This window comes from Herpailurus yagouaroundi, unplaced genomic scaffold, assembly GCF_014898765.1.
Source record: "Herpailurus yagouaroundi ecotype Mexico unplaced genomic scaffold, PumYag 28, whole genome shotgun sequence".
Lineage (NCBI taxonomy): Eukaryota > Metazoa > Chordata > Mammalia > Carnivora > Felidae > Herpailurus > Herpailurus yagouaroundi.
Window position 1 is genome coordinate 98,653,942 of NW_024412376.1, and position 23,476 is coordinate 98,677,417.

The 23,476-nt window shown below is 41.4% G+C and overlaps 1 protein-coding gene across 1 annotated transcript in view; it reads right to left on the reverse strand.

Moving 5' to 3' along the window:
* The window catches only part of CDS1 (CDP-diacylglycerol synthase 1), a 72,173-nt gene extending 55,305 nt beyond the window's left edge, over nt 1-16,868 (reverse strand). Inside the window, exon 1 of the mRNA XM_040479356.1 lies at nt 16,243-16,868. Within this exon, the coding sequence (XP_040335290.1) occupies nt 16,243-16,359 (117 nt within the window). The 5' untranslated portion in view covers nt 16,360-16,868. The remainder of the gene's footprint in view (nt 1-16,242) is intronic.
* Nucleotides 16,869-23,476: the final 6,608 nt, after the last annotated feature.

Below are 23,476 nucleotides of genomic sequence, written 5' to 3' on the forward strand. Positions count from 1 at the left end.
TGATTGAATCAAGTCTTTCAATTCCTCATTAAGTAGCTTACCAAATAAAATTTTAGCCTCGGGAGAACACTTTCACAGGTTTTGTAAAGCAATAATAAACTTTTTGTTTACTAACTATAACTTTCTTATTAAACAATTATTAAATTAAATGTGTCATCATACCAAAAATAACAAATGAAACAGACATGCTGAATTCCCACTGCGACACCGAGTCAGTTGTCCTCAAAGCAGCTTAAACATAGAGAGATGCTGATGACTATAACCCACCAGACAGAACAACCCCTGAAAATGTCAGGGCACTGCTGCCAGTCTGACATGCCAGCAGGTCCTTGACATCTAGAATGATGGAACACATCACTTCTCTTTTCCATTTCCCTACCACCCTTTTTTTTAAACTTCAATAACCCAGAGTGTTGTAGGTGTGGTGTGAGTAGTGGTAGAGATGATGATTAATGGACCTGGCTCCCTAAGGCAACATCACCATGTTGCAAAACAGCACTAGACTAGGAATCAGAAGTTGCCAGCACTAATTCCACCTCTACTCTATTACTGTGATGAAAGGCAAATCACTTGACCCTTTGGTTAAGAAACTCAGCCTTTGGGGGCACTTGGGTGGCTCAGTCAGTTAAGCAGCCAACTTCAGCTCAGGTCATGATCTTACAGTTCACGAGTTCAAGCCCCATTGTAGGGCTCTCTGCTGACAGCTCAGAGCCTGGAACCTACTTTGGATTCTGTGTTTCCATCTCTCCCTGCCCCTCCCCTGTTCATGCTTTGTCTCTCTCTCTCTCTCTCAAAAATAAATGTAAAAAACATTTAAAAAATTAAAGAAAGAAAATACAAGAAACCCAGCCTTTGGTTTCCTCGTAAATTAAAAGCATTGGACTAGAACTCAAACTGTGCTCTTCCAAACACAAAGCTCTCAGCAAGCTACCTTAAAGTCTACTTGGCAATAATGGTGATGCGCCACAACTGCCCCCCCCCCCAACTCTCAAGATAGCTGCCCTGCTTTTATTTTCATTAATTAAGCTTCTGATTTCTATTTTATATACCTTAAAGAAACTCAAAATGAAACTCTGAAGATTTAACTAGGCTTTTTCGATTCCATTCTAATAACTAAAGAATGAAAGATGATTCCAAAATAATGATATTTTAGAGCTATGTTACTCAAATATTGGAAACCCATTCAGTTAGGAGCAAGCCCATCACTCATCTTTTCCCATCTCCATCCTCACCCACTGCTCTGTCCTTGCTGAACATCATCCCCTCTCACATAGCTCATCCCCCTGCCCTCTATCCTGCCTCTCAAATTCATTTCAACATAAAAATAATCTCTCTAAATTGCAAATCTGATTTTACCACTCTGCAGCCTGAGGCCACCGGGACAAAGCCAAACTACTTAGCATTGCTTTTACTGTTCTTCATGATGAGACCCTGCTCTTCCAGCCCCTCTTTGGTGACTCCCCAGTTTTCACAGTGCCATACTCTCTTGAATGCAGATGTTTGTTCTATGTACAAAGTACAAACTGCACACTTTCTCTCTTGCTCTCATCCCAGTTCCCATCTCCACATCTAGCTACTGTCCCCTCAGCCTGTGACCTCAGCTTCCAGGTTATTTCCTTTGAAAACGTCTTTGCTCACCTCCAGCTCCAGGTTAGCTGTTCTTCAACTGTGCTTCCACAGTTCCTCTAATTTTTACATATTAGTTTACATCAAAACTATTTGCTTGTCTTTATTTTCCAGTAGTCCACAGGCTTTGTGAGAAGAGGAAATACCATTCACTGGCCTCACTCTCAAATCCTAAGAGGTCAGCAAAGGAACTTGCCCAGTGGCTGGTTTTTATGAAACACTACATGAATATGTGTTGAATGAATTGAGTCTGTCAACTCATGCTAACATTTAAGATTAAAATAAGTTCTCATCTGTTCTTGCTAGTTGAGTAGTTTTGGCCAAGTTACCATGCTTGAAACCTCATTGCACTTATTTACATAAAATGAAGGCTTCGGACTATGCAGAACTACTATTTTCCAAATATTAAACGTTAATGAAAATATGTCTGAGAGGGGTGCCTGGGTGGCTCAGTGGGTTAAGCGGCCGACTTCGGCTCAGGTCATGATCTCGCGGTCTGTGAGTTCTAGCCCCACGTTGGGCTCTGTGCTGACAGCTCAGAGCCTGGAGCCTGCTTCAGATTCTGTGTCTCCCTCTCTCTGACCCTCCCCGTTCATGCTCTGTCTCTCCCTGTCTCAAAAATAAATAAACGTTAAGAAAAAAAGATTTTTTTAAAAAAAGAAAATGTCTGAGAAATGATGGATAAAAGTCAAAGAAATAAGTTTATTATCTTGTAAATCCAATTCCTATGGTAAAAGTATACTTAGAAAATAAGAGCAAAACACTTTAAAAATATGGACTTATTTAACAGCCCTCACATTACCACAGAGGTAGGTAAATAATCATTTCCATTTTCTAGGTGAAAAAATTTAGGATCCAAAAGGTTAAGTGCCCATGTTTACACAGCTCTAAGCAATATAGCTTGCATTTGAAACCACACAGGAGGGAAATTAAAAGGACAATTCTCCCCCAAGTTGATCCACAGATTCAGTGCAATCCCAATAAAAATCTCAATAGGCATTTTTTTCTTTGTAGACATGTACAGGCTGATTCTAAGAGTTACATGAAAAGGCAAAAGACCTAGAAGAGCCTAAGCAGCATGGAAAAAGAACAAAGTTGAAAGACTTACTTTAAGAGTTATTATAAAGCTGTAATCAAGCTGTTGTACGGGCATAATAGAAAAAATGATCAATGGAACAGAATAAGGAGTCCAGAAATAAATCCACACATACAGTCAAATGATTTTCAACAAAGTTGAAAGGTAATTCAATATGATGCTAGAACAACTGTATATCCATATGTTAAAAAGGGAACAGAACTTTGCTTTATATCTCATATCACTTACGAAAATTAATTCAAAATAGATCACAGACACTTACATAAAACTATAAAACGTACATATCTTTGAGAACTTGGGTTAGGCAAAGATTTCTTAAATATAACAATGAAAGTGTGATCTATAAAGGATAAAATTGACAAACAGAACTTCAACAAAATTAAAACTTTCTGCTTTTCAAAAGACACTACTAGGTGAGCAAGAAAACAAGCCATAGACTAGAAAAAGATATTTGCAAATCACATTATCTAGTAAAAGCCTTGCATCCAGAATATATAAATAATTCAAAATTTAATTTTAAAAAATCCACTCAAAATACATGGGCAAAATATCTGAATAGCCAATACACCAAAGGCAATACACAGATGGCAAATAAGCATGAAAAAAATGTTCAACATCATTAGTTATTAGGGAAATGCAAGTGAAAACCACATACAACACTACTATGCATCTATGAGCATGGCTAAATTTAAAAACAATACCAAACTGATGGAGAAAATGTGGAGAAACTGAAACTCTCATGCACTGCTGGCAAGAATGTAAAATGGTAAAACCACTTTGTAAAATAGTTTGAGTTTCTTAAAAAGTTAAATATACATCCATCACATGATGCAGTCATTCCACTCCTAGGCATCTGCCCAAGAGGAATGAAAGTATATATCCACACAAAGACTGCACATCAGATGTTCACAGCAGCTTGATTTGTAATATTTCCAAACTGGAAATAACTCAAATGTCCAACAGGGAAAAGAACAGGTTGGGCTATATCATATAAAGGAATAATATGGGTGACTATCAAAATAATTTACACTGAGTAAAAAAGCCAGATAAAAATGTACATACATATGTTTATATGCATACACATATGCATAGAATTCAATTTATACAAACATTTTAGAAAATACAAACTCATCTGAAGTGCTAGAAAGCAGCACAGTAGTTACCTGGAGGTGAGCGGGGAATCACAAAAGGGCAGAAGTAAACTTTTGGTGGTGATGGATATGTTTATAATCTTGATTATAGTGATGAATTCACAGATACATGCGTATATCAAAACTTACAAAATGCTGCAGTGTCAGTATGGTTTAGTGTATGTCATTTATAGATCATGATGACTCCTGAAGACCACAGGTGAACCAGGAGTCAGGGAAAGAGAACTGAGGTACTTCCCAACACTGGGGACTGAAAAGACAGGAACAAGAGAATGGGCTCCAGTCTACTCAAGATCATGGTTCCAAAGTCTCTAAACTAATGAAGGTAAGTAAGCAGTTTAGAATTCAACAAAGGATAATGTATTAAATCACTCAAAGCTTCCAACCTTTTTATATCAGATTCCCTAAAAAGTGAGTCAGTCAGGGTCAGCTTCTCCACTATTGGTCTCTTGAGGTTCATGGTGATCCCTGTACTAGTTAGCATTAAAACTGCAACCAAGCAAAAGGACACAGAGCTCTCTGTGCATAAAAGGAGGAGGCCTTTTAAAAATCTTGAAGCTGAACAGTTTTTACTTGAAATAACATTAGGTTATATTCCCAATTTCAGCATTTTCTCTCCGTTCTTCCATTTGTCCATAAACACACGGATTTCCTTTGCTTTCTCCCAGGACAAGAAGTGAACACTGGACAAAATTGCCTCTATCTGTGCTTGGGAGGGAGACTAAATCAACTTATTTCCTAGAGAGTCATCAGTATTGTGAACTAAGAGTGGGGTACAGGGGTCTTCAAGACCTCTGTGATGAAGATGAACAGTCAGAGGACTTTATATTCTAAAAAATCTGATTATCTCAGTGATCAGCTCTATGGTCCTATCCTGCACTTATTATGATCGATAAAGCCTCTTTGCCTTTTCTAATTTTGGATTGAAAAGGAAAAGACTCGTCCTCCAAATCTTTGCAGCCCTGTTCTAGTCCCCCACTGAAAGAAAAAGATGATTGTATGCTCCAATGCACAGCCATACTATTCTGATCAGGTGTTACACTATTTAGTGCATCCCAATGCTGGGATCAGAGAAAACCCAATGTGCATCAGCAGCACATAAAATGCCCTAGTAAAAGGCAAATCTGATTATGTCAATCATCCATTTAAAATCTTCCAGGAACTTCCCACTGCTCAAATCCAACCGCCTCATTCTCCAGCCAGGGCTCTCGGCATGCCCACCATGCCACTTCATGCTCTGCAGAACTGAACTTCCTGCATGCCCAGAATGAACAGTTTTATTCTCATGACATTTTGCTCTTGTAACGTGCTTCCCTCCTCTGAGCCTGGCTTTGCTGGCTAGTGTCTGTCTATCCCAAAGGTCTCAGCTTTGATATCACTTCTAGAAAACCTTTCTTCAGGGAGCCTATCAAAAGCCTGATAAGGGTGCCCAAGTATGTCCATGTCTTGAGGAACCTGTGAGTATGTCACAATGCAAAGGTGAATTAAAGTAACAGAACTAAGTTCGCTACTCAGCTGAGCTTGAGATGGGGAGATTAGCCTGGATTATTCAGGTGAGTTTCATATAATCACAAGGTTCCTTAGAAGCAAGAGAGGAGAGGGGCGCCTGGGTGGCGCAGTCGGTTAAGCGTCCAACTTCAGCCAGGTCACGATCTCGCGGTCCGTGAGTTCGAGCCCCGCGTCGGGCTCTGGGCTGATAGCTCAGAGCCTGGAGCCTGTTTCCGAGTCTGTGTCTCCCTCTCTCTCTGCCCCTCCCCCGTTCATGCTATGTCTCTCTCTGTCCCAAAAATAAATAAACGTTGAAAAAAAAATTTTTTTTAAAAGAAGCAAGAGAGGAGAGTCAGAGATGTGATGACAGAAACAAGAGGTCTCAGTGATGCTGACTTTGAAGACAGATGAAGAGACCATGAGCCAAGGCATGCAGGCAGCCTCTAGAAGCTAGAAAAGGCAGGGAAACAGATTTTCCCCTAGAGCCTCCAGAAGGAACACAACCCTGCCAATGCCTCAATTTGGGCCTAGGGAGACCCACCTTGAACTTCTGATGTCCGAAACTGGAAGACAGACTTGTGGTGATTTGGCAGAGCAGCAACCAACAACTAAATTCATAGCCCTTCAGAGCAGTGGTGTAGCTCCTGCATGTCCCTCAGGCAGCCTAGCTCTGCCACAGTTTACAGGACGCAGTTAGGTTTTCGGTTCACCCACCAGAGTCTTGTCCGCCACTGCCATGCCTGTAACCAGGAGCTCAGCGAGTGTGTCCTGAGTAAATGGTGACCAGTCATCTCTACCTCCAAACAGAATCAAGCTGATTCTCCCAATCTGCAGTACCGTTACTCTATTTTTTGCCAGTCCTATAATGCTACCTACAATATTCAAATCTGATCTAGTTTCCAGGCCTGTTTTAAGTGTTTGCTATATTTTTGGCTCATTCTGATTTTTTCCCAATGACACCCAACTCTATTATACATTAAAATTGTACTAGATCTTATGGTTTCAGTTATATGAGTGTTAAATTCCCAATTAGGAATAAAGATCCCTGAAGATGAAATCCATGGGATAATACAAAATAACTTAGAAATCTGAGGAGTTTTATTCAAATGTGGAATATTACTGTCACCACAAATTTGCATTTTATCTGAGATCATATAGTAGTGCTGAGCTCTCCAAAGGGACATCACTCTTTCATGGCTAAGAAAAATAATGCTTACAGCTCTTCTTGCCTTTTGGAGGGAAAAACAAGTATATGCACTAAGAGTGATTAAACCTGTCCTTGGATATTTTCTACAATATGTGAACCTTGACTGGATCCTGGTTTGAGGGGGGAAGGAAGAGGGGAATCTTCAATAGACATTTTGGCACCAAAAGGGAAAATATGAATATGGATCCCTTTTAGTCAAGAAAGTTATTAATTTTTTTAGATATGATAATGGTATTGTGGTTACAAAGGAGAATGTCTTTAAGAGATGCATGATTTAGTATCAGGAGTGAAGGGCCATGAGGTCTGCAGTTTATTTTCAAATGGTTCATTAACAAAATATTTGCATATATGGCAAGATAAAGCAAATCTGTCAAAAATCTTAACAGTTGTTAAATCTAAGTCCTGACTATATGGATGATCATCATACTAGCCTTCTAACTTTTCTACATTATTAGACACTTTTATAATAAAAAGCTAGGAAAAAATTCAAAACTAAACAATACACTGGGGATACAAATATCTTATAAACCTATCAAGAAAAGAAAATATTGAATACAAAATTCAAGGTATGATTAGCCATGTGCCTAAGGGGTTCCTTGTATCATGATACTTTCATACCGATACTATATTTATAACAATTTTATAAGTAGTACCACCACCTGTAGAATTCCAGGGGACACCATCTACATTAAGCCCTACATGAATGGTGTCCCAGAGTTGTTCAAAGACAACACAGAAACAGTTCATGTACAAACACAGTAAGTAGGTGAAAAGAAAATAAAAACCAAAACCCTGAAAGAGACAGGAGTCCAATTTTGTTTTCCAGATCTGGATTTCTGCATTTCAAGGTAAAATGTTAAGCCCCCGGTAGGCTTAATAAACATTTGCTGCCCCACAGCACCACACTGTCTTCAAATAACCTGCTTGGAATAGAAACGTGGCATTGAGCCCAATCTTAACTGCCACGGTTTGGTCCCACCTGGGCCAGACAGATGAAGAAGTCAGATTGGCTTCATCCAGACCTACATAAAGCTCTTAAACAGCTGGCCATGGATCCTGGCAAATAAAGGGAATTGCAAGCATAGCCAGGAACAGAAAAGTATCGCTGGTTCCCTAACCACCACATTAGCAAAAAGGAACTTGAAATTTCTATAGCTAGGAGCTCCTCACATTGGACTGGACTCTTGTTTCTCCCTTTAGGTGCATTTCAATTTTATATTTAAAAGAAAGTTCACAACACTGATAGTTCTGAGTCTTAAGCAAACAAACATTCAATGACATGACATGAAAAACAACTTTGACCTCTCCCCGTGGATAAGAAAATTAGTAAATGCTTAGAAAAATAACTAAACTTGGCATGTGACCAACAACCAATGGATTGCTAATGAAATTAGTTCGTTTTCTGGAGTCACTCAAAATGTGATGTCATTCTCATTAAATAGGTTCTAAAACATTTCCCAACTAAATGAATCAAAGTATAAACAGCTATAAAATAAAAACAAATGATTTCTTCTCCTAATCAATCACAAAATAAGTGAGGAAACACTAAAAACTATTTTGTGTGAGTTAAATCCAGGTGCTGGAGTAAAATCACAGAATTATAGATTTTGAGCTAAAAGAGTCTAACCAAATTCAGAAAGGCCAAATTAGTTCAAAAATCAATGTGAGTAAAATCACAGAATTATAGATTTTGAGCTAAAAGATTCTAACCAAATTCAGAAAGGCCAAATTAGTTAAAAAATCACAGAAAGTAGTAAGAGTAAAAAAGTTCCTAAGTAAATATTTTAATTAATTTTTAAATTTAGGGCCACATACCTAATTTCTCCTTTATGTTTTTTTAGACAGAAAATTTAGGGTAAATCCTAGGTCTTAACACTGTGTGACCTTGGTAAAGGAATTTAGCTTTGCTCAAAGCTATTTCCCTTGTCTACACAATTGTTAAGAGATTGAAATTGGCATTATGTACAAGTGAGTATTTTGCAAACTATGATTACTTTTTACTACCTTTATTCCATACGATTGAAGTCCACAGTCCAAGAAATCAGTATATTCTACAATTAGTTGTTGAGCAACAGACAAATCCTGGCCTCACCCCTTTTTCAAAGGTACAAAGAGCCAGAAAAAAGGTGACATTTAATCAGAACCCCAAACAGGCATCCAACAAGTATTTACTAAATGCACAGAAGGAAGCCAAGCCTCACAAAATACATCTGTATACAAATTCTTAAGTGACATACTTTCCTTATACTAAATCAAAACCTGTATTTTTTTAAAAAGACATTCCCAACCACAAAACAGTTAAAGAAAAACAAGCAGAAAAAACCTTTGTATTTAGCTGTGCTATCCATGAAGAAACAGAGGAAAGTCTGCTTTACAAAAATGCACATATATAAACATGAAGGATAATCATACTTTACATGTATACATCCTAATTTTTCTGTAGGAGATAATTTCCAGAGTATTACTTTAAACTGTGCTACATTTCCCTAGGACATCTGTGCCAAACAAAATATTGTTTGCCTCAAAAAGTCCACTGCAGTACACATCCAAAGCCTGATATAGCTGAGGACATCCTATGGTAAAATTTCTCAAAATATTAAGAAAATAAACTGTTGAAAGTCAAGATCACAAACAATAAGGAAAAACTCATATGGGATGTCCCAAGAATAGAACACATCATTTAAAGGTATGAGAACAAACTACCCACCCTCACCTCCACATAGTTTACTACCTACATTAACATGACTTTAAAATGTGACTGTCGGGGCGCCTGGGTGGCTCAGTCAGTTGAGCGTCCGACTTCAGCCAGGTCATGATCTCACGGTCCGTGAGTTTGAGCCCCGCGTTAGGCTCTGTGCTGACAGCTCAGAGCCTGGAGCCTGTTTCAGATTCTGTGTCTCCCTCTCTCTGACCCTCCCCTGTTCATGCTCTGTCTCTCTCTGTCTCAAAAATAAATAAACGTTAAAAAAATAAAAAAAAATAAAATAAATAAAATAAAATAAAATAAAATAAAATAAAATAAAATAAAATAAAATAAAATGTGACTGCCTACATTAGCAAAACTTTACTATTCCTGACACTTGATCTACAGTTCACTGTTCACCAAAAGACCTTCTGAAAGACACATTAACTCTTTAATGGGAAGCATCAACAAGTTTCTTCCTAAGATTCTTTGAACCCTTGCCTTAAAATCCTTGTGTGGCTACTGCCAACAACCCCAAACTGTTATTTGTGATCTTTACTCAGTCCCAAACAAGTCCTTGCATTGAAAGACCTGCATTAAGCCAAACTTCCGATTCTCACTAAAATCCAACCTTACCTTTCCCACTCCATGACTCTGTCAAAGCTCTGTTCAGGTGCTGTTCTCCCTCAACATGGGAACCCATAAACTCACCTTTGTCTTAGTCTTATTAATTCGTAGGTTGGTAATATTTGGGAAGCCTGCATTCAAAATATGTTGTTAAATAAAACGAATATGCTGCAAATGATAATAGAACCATGAACAATTATTTAGGTGGTAATACTGACTAATAATTGATCAACAACTGGGGAGTATCAATCTCAACAGTATTCTAGATGTCTAGATCTAAATACTAGTATTTATTAACAGCCTAGATTTAAATGAAAAAAAAAGAAAAAGAAAAAATGTTTATTACACCTACAGGTGATCCTAAGACAAACCCATCATGAAGTGTGGCAAAATGATGAATTTATAGAAACACAAGTTCCAAAACTAAAAATTAAAAAAAAACAAAACAAAACAACAACTATAGTTGTTTATGAAAGAAACTACACACATCTGAAATAGGGAAGGACAGAAATTAACTGACCAGATCGTTTCACCCTCAACCTCACAAACCAAAATCTGTACCAAGGTAGCAGCCCTACCTTGTCCCCCAGCCCTCTATTCCACATGTGCCCCTCTTTACTAGCCATGACTTCCATGTGCACCCCTCTCTCTCACTTTGGTCTAGGAAATCAGCTCTTAGCTTGACTTCCAACTGCTCAATCCCTCTCAATCCATCCAGATCTTCAATAACCTACTTTGGTCTTCAGTCCACTTCCCTGCCTACCCTAACGTGTGGTCAGCCACTTCAATCTGGCCTCGATGATTTGCTCATTCCGTTGGCATTCCTGACCTGGCATTCCCAGGCTGAAATCACACTCAGTGCCTTTCTTATTCTCAGCTATTGAATGGGGGCTACTCCTAACACATATATAACTGTTGTGAGGTGCAAGTAAGGTAAGACGTTATAGGGGCCAAGAGCAGGCAGCCCCAAGATGAGCCACTTTGGCGGGAAGATTATTTTGAATTAAAAGCAATCAAAACCCAGCAGATTCAGAAAAAGTTCTTTGCCTCCCCCCCACTCCAACTGCCTAAAAAGAATTTAGATAGAAGGAAGCCCTGCTCCAGGTAGAGAGCTATCACCATAGATAGCTACATTATACTATGAACTAGGTATGATACGGAGGAGCCGAGCAAGGCCTGTTTGATCAAAGTCCTCCATGTCCTGTTGTTTCTCAGAGGCCCAGCAAACATTTGTTTGCCAACGTTTGCTTTTCTTCATCCTCCTGTGAACTGTATTTCTTCCCTCTGAAACTCCAGATCCCTACTCCCTTTCTCCTTATACACCCCCTTCTCCTTACATACCTCATGTTGCCTGTCTTTGGAATTTCCATGTTTGTCTTGCTTCCCTGGACATATAAAATTAAATTTTATTTTCTCCCATTAATCTTTTTTTTAAGATTTATTTATTTATTTATGAAAGGGTTAGCATGCAAGCAGGGGAGGGACAGAAAGAGAGAGGGAGAGAGAACCCCAAGAAGGCTCCACACTATCAGTGCATAGAGGAATGCAGGGCTCAACCCCATGAATCGTGAGATCATGACCTGAGCCATAGTCCGATGCGTCACCAACTGAGCCACCCAGGTGCTCCTCCTACTAATCTGTCTTGTGTCAATTTCATTCTTAGTCCAGCTAGAAGGACCCTGAAGGTCAGAGGAAAGTCTTCCTCCTCAATAATGTAAAAGTACTCTGTGAACTCTAAACCAGTCTACAAGTATCAACTATTATGACTACTACTACTACTGACTTAAGAACTATGCTAATTTGGTACAAATAACAAATTTGTGTTATTTTAGTTCAACTGAATCATCTTTTTATAGAACTTTTTTAATGTTTATTCATTTTTGAGAGAGAGAAAGAGAGAGTACGAGCAAGGCAGGGGCAGAGAGAGAGGGAGACACAGAATCCAAAGCTGGCTCCAGGCTCTGAGCTGTCAGCAGAGTTCCATGCAGGGCTCAAATTCACCAACCTCTTGACCTGGGCCGAAGTTGGACACTTAACTGACTGGATCACCCAGGTGCCCCTCAACTGAATCTTCACTGGTGATAATTCTATTGGTTGCCTCTTGGTCGTTTCATATCATACTCTCTAAAATAAACTCCCAAGAGGTCCTAGTCAGCAAGGACTTCTAGTTCCAGCTCTGCTGCTTGCTCCAGGTTATTCTGGGCAATAACAACCACACTCTAGAGCAAGTTTATTATCTATATTATATTATGTATATATAGATTGGGTTGAACTAAATTGTTTCTAAAATCCCTTGAAGCTATATGGTTCTCAGACCCTACTTTACTGAGAAAAGTGAAAGCATCAAACATTTTAATCTACTCTCCTCTGCTTTTCAAAATGTTTTTGCATCCACCCTCCATTCCTTCTTTCCTTTCCCTGGATACTCTAATCTGTATTCTTCACACCCATCTGTTTCCTCTTTTCTAAAGCCTGCCCATCCTCATCAGCATCTTGACTCTCATTTGACTTCTTTCATACAAATACCTATCTTCCCTCCTTTGAAAAAGGAGGTTTTTTTAATTAAAAAATTTTTTATGTTTGTTTATTTTTAAGAGAGAGAGAGAGAGAGAGAGAGAGAGCACAAGCAGGGGAGGGGCAGAGAGAGGGGGACAGAGGGTCTGAAGCGGGCTCTGTGCTGACAGCAGACAGCCGGATGTGGGACTCAAACTCACAAACTGCAAGATCATGACCCTAGCTGAAGTCTGACACTAAACCGACTGAGTTATCCAGGTGCCCCTGAAAAAGGAGATTTTCATTTGAATGTCTTCTCTAACTGCTATCCTGTATGCCCCTTCAATGGCACTTTCTAACAATAACCACCAGTACTCTACCTCTCACATTCTTCAACCTAAAACCTAGCTTCTAGGACCTTCTGCTAAACTCTCTGTTCCATGCCTCCCCTTCATTCCTAAATACTATTGATGATATCCTTACTTGAGCCCCCAGGACCTCATTATCTTGGTTCCCTTCTTATATATACAACTCTGCTCTATACATGGGCACCTCCCAAGGTTCTGTTTTCAGTTTTCTCCCCTCTTATATTCTAATCAAAAGTTGACATTTCCAGACCCGAACTTTTCATTTCAGTTTCCATCACTACCTTGAATCACCTCTATTTATTTATTTTTTTTTTGGTAATGTTTATTTATTTTTGCGACAGAGACAGAGCATGAGCAGGGGAGGGGCAGAAAGAGAGGGAAACACAGACTCCGAAGCAGGCTCCAGGCTCCAAGGTGTCAGCCCAGAGCCTGACGTGGGGCTCGAACTCACAAGCCATGAGATCATAACCTGAGCTGAAGTTGGATGCTCAACCGACTGAGCCACCCAGGCGCCCCGAATCACCTCTATTTTAGAGAATGACTAACTTTGCACAACCCAATTCACTCATGCCAACTCCCAACCTGCAAAACTACTCCCAAAGTTTTGCTTCTTCCCCTAAAGCCTCTTAAGTTATGGATCAAAGTGTACCTGCTAGCAGGTTCTTCCTGTATTACTCTTAACTCTGATCACCCTAGTCTAGGTCCCACAATCATTATCTAAAATATACTTTCTCTCTCCACCCTTATTTCCCTGCCCCTACCAGATCTACTACAAGCCCTGTCATTTCACATCTATCACATTTGCAATACACGCCTATCTGGCTTCTTTGCAACAGGTATCTCCTGTTTCTAATGCTTTTTCCAGGCTGCTGCTGCAGTGATTAGCTAATGCCTCTGCAAAAACCCTGCAGTTACTTCCCAGAGTCCATAAAATAAAGCCTAACCTCCTTCACAAGACTTTCAAGCTCCCAGCTGCACCTCCCAAACATACACAATTTATGTTCCAGGATCATCAACTATTTCCAGTTCTCAGTGCCTGCAACGCTGACTCAAGAAAAAGTTTCCTCATGCCCTCTGCCTAGAATGCCCTGCCCCAATGCTTGCACACCTGGTGCATCCCCAGGCATCTTTTCATTCCAGGCTCAACCCTCATCTCCTCTTTAAAGCTCTTCCAGTTGTCCCATGGAGAGTGCAACTATGCCCTCTGTGCTCGCAATTAGCCTTGTTCAGATTTATAATAAATCTAACTCATGTGTCTGCTGGGAGGTTCCTTGAGGGGGCGGTCTTGTCATCTTTTAAGTATTACTCCAGTATTTTAACAACTGGAAACACTCCCCTGCAGGTAAGACACACTTTTTCACTTGCTAACTCTCTGGAGCACAGATCCTTCTCCCAGCATGTCTCCAGGTCCTGAACAATGAGAAAGTCATGTTAACAACACCATTACAAATGGCTTAGGGGTGTACTGTAACAGCAGAATATAATAATACTTCATTACCTCCCCAAGAGTTCAGCCTTTACTTCAACTTGAACAGAGAAAAGACTTATAACAGTTTAAATAGACCAAATATTAACCCGCCTCTGATGTGCAAGCTGTTTTTAAAACAGCCCTTGACCTGGAAAGACAGGTGCATTCAAGCATACACCCTGATAATAAAGAACAGATAGAGGATAGAGTTCAATGTCTCAGGGCTTGCCCAGTCAAGAGTTCCTTGTGATAAACTCTAAAAGTGCAGCAGTATTTTAGACAGTTTGAAAATGCTCATCCTTGCCTAAGGAATCTTGACAGAATGGGTTGCATATGGCAACATCTACTCTCAAAAAACAAAATCCAGCTGGGTACATATTAATGAAAACCAATAGTGCAGTGTTTATAAATAAATAAGTGAGTATGCAGTAAGGTAACCCAGTCATAGAGACAACAGTTCTAATGATCAAATCAAACCACAGTAGTTTCCATTTTAAATACATTAGGGTGTTAAGAAACTAAATTAATTCGAAAGTTATTTTATGCATGGCTTCCTGAACATGTTTTCTTTTATTAAAAGCTTGTTAGCTTATGCTGGTTAAGGAAGTCAACATGGCGAAGCTGGTATTTCCTTGATTCTAAACTATACCAGTGCTAAAACAAAACAAATCCCAACCTAATTAATTCTATTTTTGGTCTAGTTTCCAAGGCAGTTTTCACAGACTATTCTCAGCCCACTGTTTCTAGCTTTGTAACACCAACCTTCAGTAACTGAAAACTGTTATATTTTGTGTAATTCCTTGACACATACGTTCTATCACAGACTCTCTACCTGCTATCAAAGGTAGAAAATAAAAAGATCTGTCATCCCACTGATTCTAAGGTTTCATTCCTAAAATCACTGTTAAAGTTATTATTTCATGATATCCTGTGATGTTCCTACCAAGGCCTTGTAACTTGAGTTACATCAAGTTCACCAACATCAAGTTGCAGGTGGAACCCTCCACAAATCAGAACTGCCCAGTGGGTCTCCGCAACAGGACAAACCAGAAGAAAGGGTATCAGGAAACACTTCTACTTCCAAAAGGCCACTGATTTGACCTTGGGCAATCCATTTATTTCACTTCTGTAATTCAAACTGCGATGCTTGCTTCTAAAAAAGAATGCCTCTAGGAATAGTTCAAGAGCTTTGAGCTTCTAAAATACAATGGAATTGTCTAAACAGATTTTGGGAAGCAATCTATTCTCTGGTCCAATTTCCTAAACCACCTAGTCTAAAAGGTCATAAAAGTGCTTTGTTTTCCCAAAATTCCTACTTGGACAACTGTATTAAGGAATACGCTGAGCTTTGACTCTTTTGCTACCTTTAAATAGAATGCGAGTTAAAAGTCCTCATGAATTACCATATCAGGTCAAATGAAATCCACTAGAAGAGCTGCACTGTCCTGGGACTCTAAAGAAGCTGGAGGATTACAACCGTGTCACGAGTATGATACACACACCCCCACCCCCGCCCCCCCCCCCCCAATCTATCATGCAGAGAAAGGGCACAGGAAACGAAACAGTGCTAATGGAGGAGCTACCAGCGCCAGGATCCAATGACATGTTAGAGACGAAGGTGCACGTCTTAACTTTAGTCCTTCCTAAGTTTGTTCCCCTATCGAGAAGAGGTGTTAGGTGGCAGCTACTAGAAATCTGCACCTCCTAAGGTGGCAGGTTCCAGCTAACTCCAGCGTCGGCTTCAGACGCCACGAAGGGGAACTGGCACGGGAAGAAACTAAATTGTAGTCAAGTCGAATCATCCAGCTATCCTGGGCAGCGGTCGTGGCCATCCTGGGAAACGCACCGGCTCTGGCGTCCGGGTTCCCGACCCCACTGGAGGAAGGAGAAAATACTGCCAGGCCGGAGGAAGGCGCAGCGGGCAGCCTGCAGCTTCCCCACACATTCCTCGGGCCCCACCCTTGCTCCCAGGTGTCCCGGCCCAAACCAGGACCCAACCCGTGCGCAGGTGTGCGCCTCTCGCGGCTCCACTTACTTTGTCACTGGTGCTCTCGGTTTCGTGGTCGCCGCCGGCCGCCTCTCCCTCGCGGGGTGGCGGCGCCACCGCTCCCCCGGGGCCAGGGCAGCCTCCCCGGTGCCTCAGCTCCAACATCTCCCGCTCCCGCGCGGCCGTGGCGGCCTCCTCCAGCGCCCCGAAACCCGAAACGCGCGCGGCGTCTCACTGACGGGCTGCTCGGCTACCCCGCAGCCGCGCACTCGACGTCCGGCAGAGCCGCGGCCACTAACACGCCCCCACCATGGAGGCACCGCCGCCGCGTCGGGTCACCCCCAAAACGGCATCAACGAGCGAGCGCTCGAGGCCGCCTCCAGCGAGCGCGGCGCCGGCGGAGAGACGAGCGCCGGGGGCCGGGGTCGGGCTCGGGGCACCGGGCCCGAGCAGAGGAGGCGGGGACGCGGCGGAGCACGGCAGCCGGTTGCCAGGTGCGCGTCTCCACGCAGAGGCCCAGGTGGGAGGAGAAGAAGGGGCGGGGAGGGAAGGAGGAAGCGTGACCCGCTTTAGCACTCCATCGGACGCCAGCCGCCTCAGCCCGGGCGCTCCCCGCCCCGCCCCCGGACTCAGGAGGCTGCTGGTCCCGGCCCCCCTACACCTTTTCTCCGGGTTCCTGCCTCCCGCAGCCAGGTCACGCGCCGCAGGCCCCGCCCCGCCCCGCCCCTCTGCGCTGCACTGCGGTTCCCACAGCCCCGCCTCCGTGGCGGAGAGGTGACGTCACGGCCTCCTCCCCCCCCCTCCCCCCCCCGCCACGGCTCCACCCCGGTCTCTGCACGCACACAGGTGGAGGCCACGAGAAAAGGTGGGAGCCCTGCGGGCTGGAGAAAAGGGGAGGGGCGGGGAGGTGGAGGAGAGACGAGCACACTGATTAGCAAGAGGGAGGAGTTGAGACCTCGGAGACCTCGTCTCCGTCTCGGAGACCTCGAGCAACCGGGAGGGCTGGAAGAACAACTCGAAGACGCCTGGTAAATATTGACAGCACTATGCACTACCGCCTTCCAATGACCAGGGTCCCATCAGCCCCGCACACCACGGCGTGTCGGAGCCCCAGAGGCGTCCAGAAGCGGAAACTTGTCTGGCAGGATGGACTCGTTGACTTCCCGGCATTCTAGCCTGGTGTCATCACCTTGAAAATAGATGCTGAGGGATGCACTTACGCCGCTGGGCGTCCCAGGATGGACTGGCCCGTTTCAGTCACAAACCCAAGCTCTGTCTCCGAGGACCTCGAATATTGGATCTAACAAAATTCCCTGCCTAGGGTCTGAAGAGAGAACCCAGACCCTAAAACGCCGCGGGGCGCAGTTACCAGCCAGCTAATCTGTAAGCAGTCCTGGACCTTGGGCTGCTAAAGTTGGAACAGGAAGGGCACAAGATCCGCATTAATTCCGTTCCAAATCCTGTTAGAAGGTGATTAGTTTTCTTGACATGTATCCACCACCTGGTTGTTACTGACAGGCTGACAAATGGCGCGGGGGGCGGGGGGGAACAGGCCATCACACAAACGGAACAACGTTCAAGAAAACATCCTTAACAGAAATAAATAATATAAATTTCTCAAGGTCGTTACTGACATGTTGAAAATAAGTAGCTGTTGTTCTGAAATTTTAATAAGAAGCAAAACCAAAAAGTCAAAGTAGAATGCATTAAAAACCAGAGCACAAGGACATCATTTTGTTTCACCAAACAAATCTTGAAAGCTCTGAGTTCAGATTGGGTCATCATATTTTCAAAAGGATATAGAGAAATCAGACTTATGAGAGGGGTAACAAAAATAATAAAATATATGAAAAAAATCCTTTGAGTGATAGACGTGGTGTGGTTTTCTTCAAGGAACAGAGCTATGGGGTGACTAGGTTAAGCAACTGTCCTCCATTTCTCTGGAGGACCAGAAATGAAGGACTGCGTGCTTGTCAAGAACATAGGGTTGAAGAGGCTGCTGAAGACAGCAGTGAAGTTTCCATCTTTCGCTCCTTCACCAAGCAAAAAGGGGCATTAGAAATGCTTCATTGGTCCATTCTAGCTTTCATGGAAGTTAAGAAGCCTGAGTTGTGGTCTTGCTGATGTCGTTGGCTTGAGTTAGTCATGAAGTCTCAATGCCCCCAGCTATAAAATGGATACTAAGGAAGATGGCCTCTGCGGTCCCTTCCAGCGCACACGATTCTGCAACTAACGTCTCACATTTCCAGAATCCAGTCCTTCCTTTCCCCCATGACTCAATAAAGGGGGACCTAGCATAGCAAGGTACCTGAAATGTTTCCTCCAACCCCTTTCCCTAGTCAACCCAATAAGAGGTCCTTTGACCTCCTTCTCCTTTTGCTTTAGGAGGAAAAAAGAGTGAGAGATGCAGCAGGAGGAAACAACAGAGGAAAAAAGTACAGGACAGGAGGAATGGTATTCCCTCACCTAGGAAAAGTGGAAACAATGTACAGACGGCCAAAACAGACTTGTTTACCACTTTACCTCACCCTTCGTTAAGCCCTGCCTACTGCCTGGATTTCAGCTAAGATAGTCATGTCTTTCACTTCTTTGTTATAGTTATTGCCTCTCATTGAGTGATCACACTGAGTCCAGGCAGCGAGAACCACAGTTTATTCATCTTCACAGGCCATGCCATTGCCACAGTGCTGGCCCACACCCCCATATAGTTAATACATTTGTTGAAGAAGTGAATGAAAAAACAAATGAGTGGCAGCAGTATAGCATAACCAGGTATATGGTATTTGGGGTTTTGTTAAAAAGGTCTATTTTAGAATTAGATAGGTACTCATTTGTCATTTTTCACTTTATATGAAAAGAGAAAGATTGATTTTTAAAATATATTAAGAGATTCCAGTAATGGCTTGCACATTTTTTATAAGATATATTATGATATAGTCAACCATGGCCTTACTGAGCTCTATGTTCTCAGGCTTTCTTGGTGTCTTTTTTTTTCTTTTTTGACACAATGTTACATTAGTTTCAGGTGTGCTTTTTCATTTTTATCTTCCATTTTTCATTTGAGGAGCTTACGTTCTTGAAGTTTATTACATTTATGTTCAGTGACACAAAATCTGGCAGGTAATGGTTTCTAAGTCTTCACCTGTTATTATGAGAGTTTAATCTACTAAAGGGCATCATGTAGACCCCAAGCACATGCAGGGACTAATCACACAGGAGACATTTTGCCAATACTTCTCAGTTGGCTTATAGATTTTCTACATTAGAGATATTGGAATGATTTATAACCCTTAGCAGGGGATTTGCTAGAGGGGAAAGAGAGAGAGAGTACTAACATTATTTATATGGTTTTGATTTTAGTTTTATGTTACCCAAAGATGGACAGACCTTGCCTGAAGTGGTAAGTGGATGAGATGGAGAGACCTGTTATCACTGTCTTCCCTGGGAATCCTCAGAATGTTCCCAGACTGATAAACATACCTCTTGTGTGGGAATTTGAGCTGCTTTCCACATTAGAGCCTCAAAGGCGCCTGACTGGAATGTCCCCAACTTGCCAGGGGACCAGGAAATCTTCCTCTGCCACACTCTCGTTGTAGCTTTCCTCACTTGACCTGTCTTTCTCTGTTGCCCTCTGCCAGTCTGTAAGTTGCAGGTAGGAATTTCCAACATAGGCCTACTAGAGAAACATTTGTGGGAAATCCCTGAAGGATAATTTATGTTTGCAATCTTATTTTTAAGGAAACAACACAGGAAAACAACGGTGTACCATCAGGTATGATAGTGACTGAGTATCAGAGGGGCAAGCGCAGTAGTGCAGTTAGACACACAGGTTTAACATAGGGGCAGCCATGCCTTCCAGTCATAACCCTACCACCTTCTAGCTGTAACCCTCCTTACTTCGCGGAACACCACATGCAGCTGAAGCCATATGCTAACTGACATGACCGTTCAAAGTTTAAGTAGTAGCTCTTCACGTAACACTTCACAAAGCGCCTTTATTTATTCTACTCAACAACCCATAATTTCGGTAGGACAAATATTATTATTCCTGTTTTTCAAGTTAAAAAAAATCCAAGGTTCAGTATGTAAACTGCCCAGGTTTGGGATTGAAGCCTAGGTTTTTTGTACTTCAAATTCTTCCAGGTCCACTGTGTATTACAAATAGGTAGTAGCAGAAATAAATAACTTCTAAGAGGGGGCAACTTCTAACAGCTAAGCACAGAATTCTGGAGCCAACCTGAGTTCAGATTCTAGCTGTTCCACCTACCGGCCTGTGCCAGTAGTCAAGTAACTTAACCCCCTGTGCCCCAGTGTCCTCATGTATACAATGAGAGTATGGGTAACCATATTTCCCTCCTGGAAGTCTTATGAAGATGAAATTGGTTAATACATATAAAATACTTATAACCTTATCTGGTCATATTGAAGGACTATGCAAGTATTATCTCTGATTACCATTTAAATTAATAAAAGCTGTATTTGTCAAGAACAATGTTCAACTTCTAAATTCACTGAAGCCGCAACACCCCAGAATACCTTGAAGCAAAAAGGACATGCTGACATTACTTTGCCCAGGTGGGTAGAGATTAAAAAATGGGGTAGGGCAACTTTGCAAATAGGTACAAAGAAATCATCAGCTTCTCAGATTAATAAATCTTTGCTTTATCCTCCAGTGGTAGTAAGATGAACGAAATTGGCAGTCCCTATTGTTAACTGGAATCCATTACTACCGTGTAGCCTTATATGATATGGTGACTGCAGAGTTCCTTCTCTAGTTTCTGTACGGAGTCAGAGTAACTCTCAGCAAATTATATTTTGGTACTTTAATTCTTCTGGAAAATAGGTAGTATATTCCCTCTCTAGCCTTATAAGTTATGTTCTAAAAGAATAGGTATACGTGTGCTTTCAATATCGCATGGTTCAACGATTTTGTTACTGTTGAATCTGGCTGGATTTGTATCTTTTTGGAGGTGGTCATTTAGAGAAGTGGGGGAGATTGGTTAACTGCCCTTCAAGAGGCTGAATCACTGATTTGTTTCAAATTATATCAATTATCTCTGTCAACAAATTGCTGAGATCCAGAGGTATCCATCGAGGTTCTTAGATGCAAGTCTGGCAGACTTAGGCAGACAAGGAATTTACTAAATGGTTAAGAAGCTCACAGAACTCTTGGGAAAGCTAAAGAACCCACGCAGAAAACTGCTAGAAACAAAAGATGCTAAGAAGCGGCCAGGACTGGAGCCCAAGCCATACCCACAACCAGCCAACGGAGGCCCCTGCTGCTAGACCCATTGGGACAGACCACCACGGCTTGCACCTTCTCTGTGGGGCACCGGCCACTAGGTGCCACAGTTGCCACCACTGGCTCTTTCTCACTTAGGTTTTTCTTCACAAACTCTTATTTACTTACACTTTAACAATAGGCAGCATTTCCTAATAAGATGCAATAATAATGAACACATAAAGAAGCCAAGAGACAAACAAACGAACAGACTTTTAAAGCAGTAGTTGCCAGAGGGGAGGTTGATGGGGGTCTGTGTGAAATAGGTGAAGGGGATTAAAAGGTACAAACCTCCAGAGATGGAAAGTACAGCATAAGGAATATAGTCACAGGTGGTAACTATGCTTACTGTGATGAGCACTGAGTAATGTATAGAATTGTTGAATTATTATGTTATACACCTGAAACTAATATAATACTGTGTATTAATTATACTTCAATAGAAAAAAGGAAAAAAATAAAAAATAATTTGAAAAGATGTAGTAATAGCCATAAGATATATCTGTAAAAAACTCTTTACTGATCAGAAATAAAAGATACAGTTCATGTCTGTTGGAAAACATAACAAAAACTGTATTTCATCTAAGACTCCCTTTTGAAAAATTATTTTAATGTCTATTTATTTATTTTGAGAAAGAGAGAGAGAGCACAAGCAAGTTTGGGAGGGGCAGAGAGAGTGACAGAGAGAATCCCAAGCAGCGTGGAGACCAACATGGGTCTCTATCCCACAAACTGTAAGATCATGACCTGAGCCAAAACCAAGAGTTGAACGCTTAACCACTGAGCCATCCAGGTGCCCCTAAGACTCCCTTTTTATTTACCTTTCAACTTCTCTGAAATCATAGTATGTCTTACAGTTGCTGTGATAAGAAAACACTGTGTCATATTTAATTGGCCATTTTATTTTTCTTCGCAGTACATGAAATAATAGTGCATTTTTTAAATGATGGTTTAAGTGAGTCAATGAAGTATAGCACTTTAGAGATTGACTATTGTTGGTTAAGATCACATATCTTGGATTTTTGCAGATGGTCCCAATTACATGCATTTATTTTCTTTTCAGTAAAGGGTATTTATTCAATATATAACTATGTATTATTAAGGTTTCAAAAATTTGAAAAACTTTTCCACATTTATATATTCTCATAGCAAAAAAAAAAAACCAAACAAATCAAACAAAAAACAAAAATACCTTTTGCTACATTAATTTTTTGGAGAAAGCAGGATCCAGGCTCTGAACTGTCAGGACACAGCCTGACAGGGGGCTCAAACTCACGAGCCGAGTTGTGAGATCACGATCTGAGCCGAAGTCAGGTGCTTAACCTACTGAACCACTCAGGTGCCCTGAGGCCTAATTTTTTATTTGGAAAATATCTTGAGCAAGCATGTTTAACAATTTATTTCATAAGTGAATCTATTATAATCCTGCATATGACAAAAGACCTTTAGTGTTAGATGTATCTCTGGTAATACCTATTGTCTGTTGCCCCTCTTATAGTCCAATTTACTTAAAAATATTCTTATCATATTTTATGAGATTTGATATGCTCCCAAATTAATATTAATATCCCAAATTATTTCAGAGATTAAATTAATCCCCTCTGTCCCTTTAACAATAATTGGTGCCTTGATCATGGAGTATTTGATGCATTTTCTTGTGTTTAAACTTCTGGGGGTGGAGAGGGACTATAGCCTCCAGGCAGCTGGAAAGAGCCTAGAACAGGAAACGGATGAGAATATCTGGGTGGGCCAGGAATGGTCGCTAACCTAAGATACTTAAGAAAGACCGAATATCGTTCAGTGTGTGTTTTTGTCAACAAACCTGGCTTTAGCAACATATCATTCAGACTGTAAATACTGTACTGTTGCTTTTAGGAAACAAATGCCGAAATGACTTTAACTGGATTGTGCCAAGTTATTTCCAGCATTTTTGAGGAGGAGATTAGTAGTGCAATAAAAAAGCATGTTCTACAAGGACACTGTACTTTTCATTAGACAAAA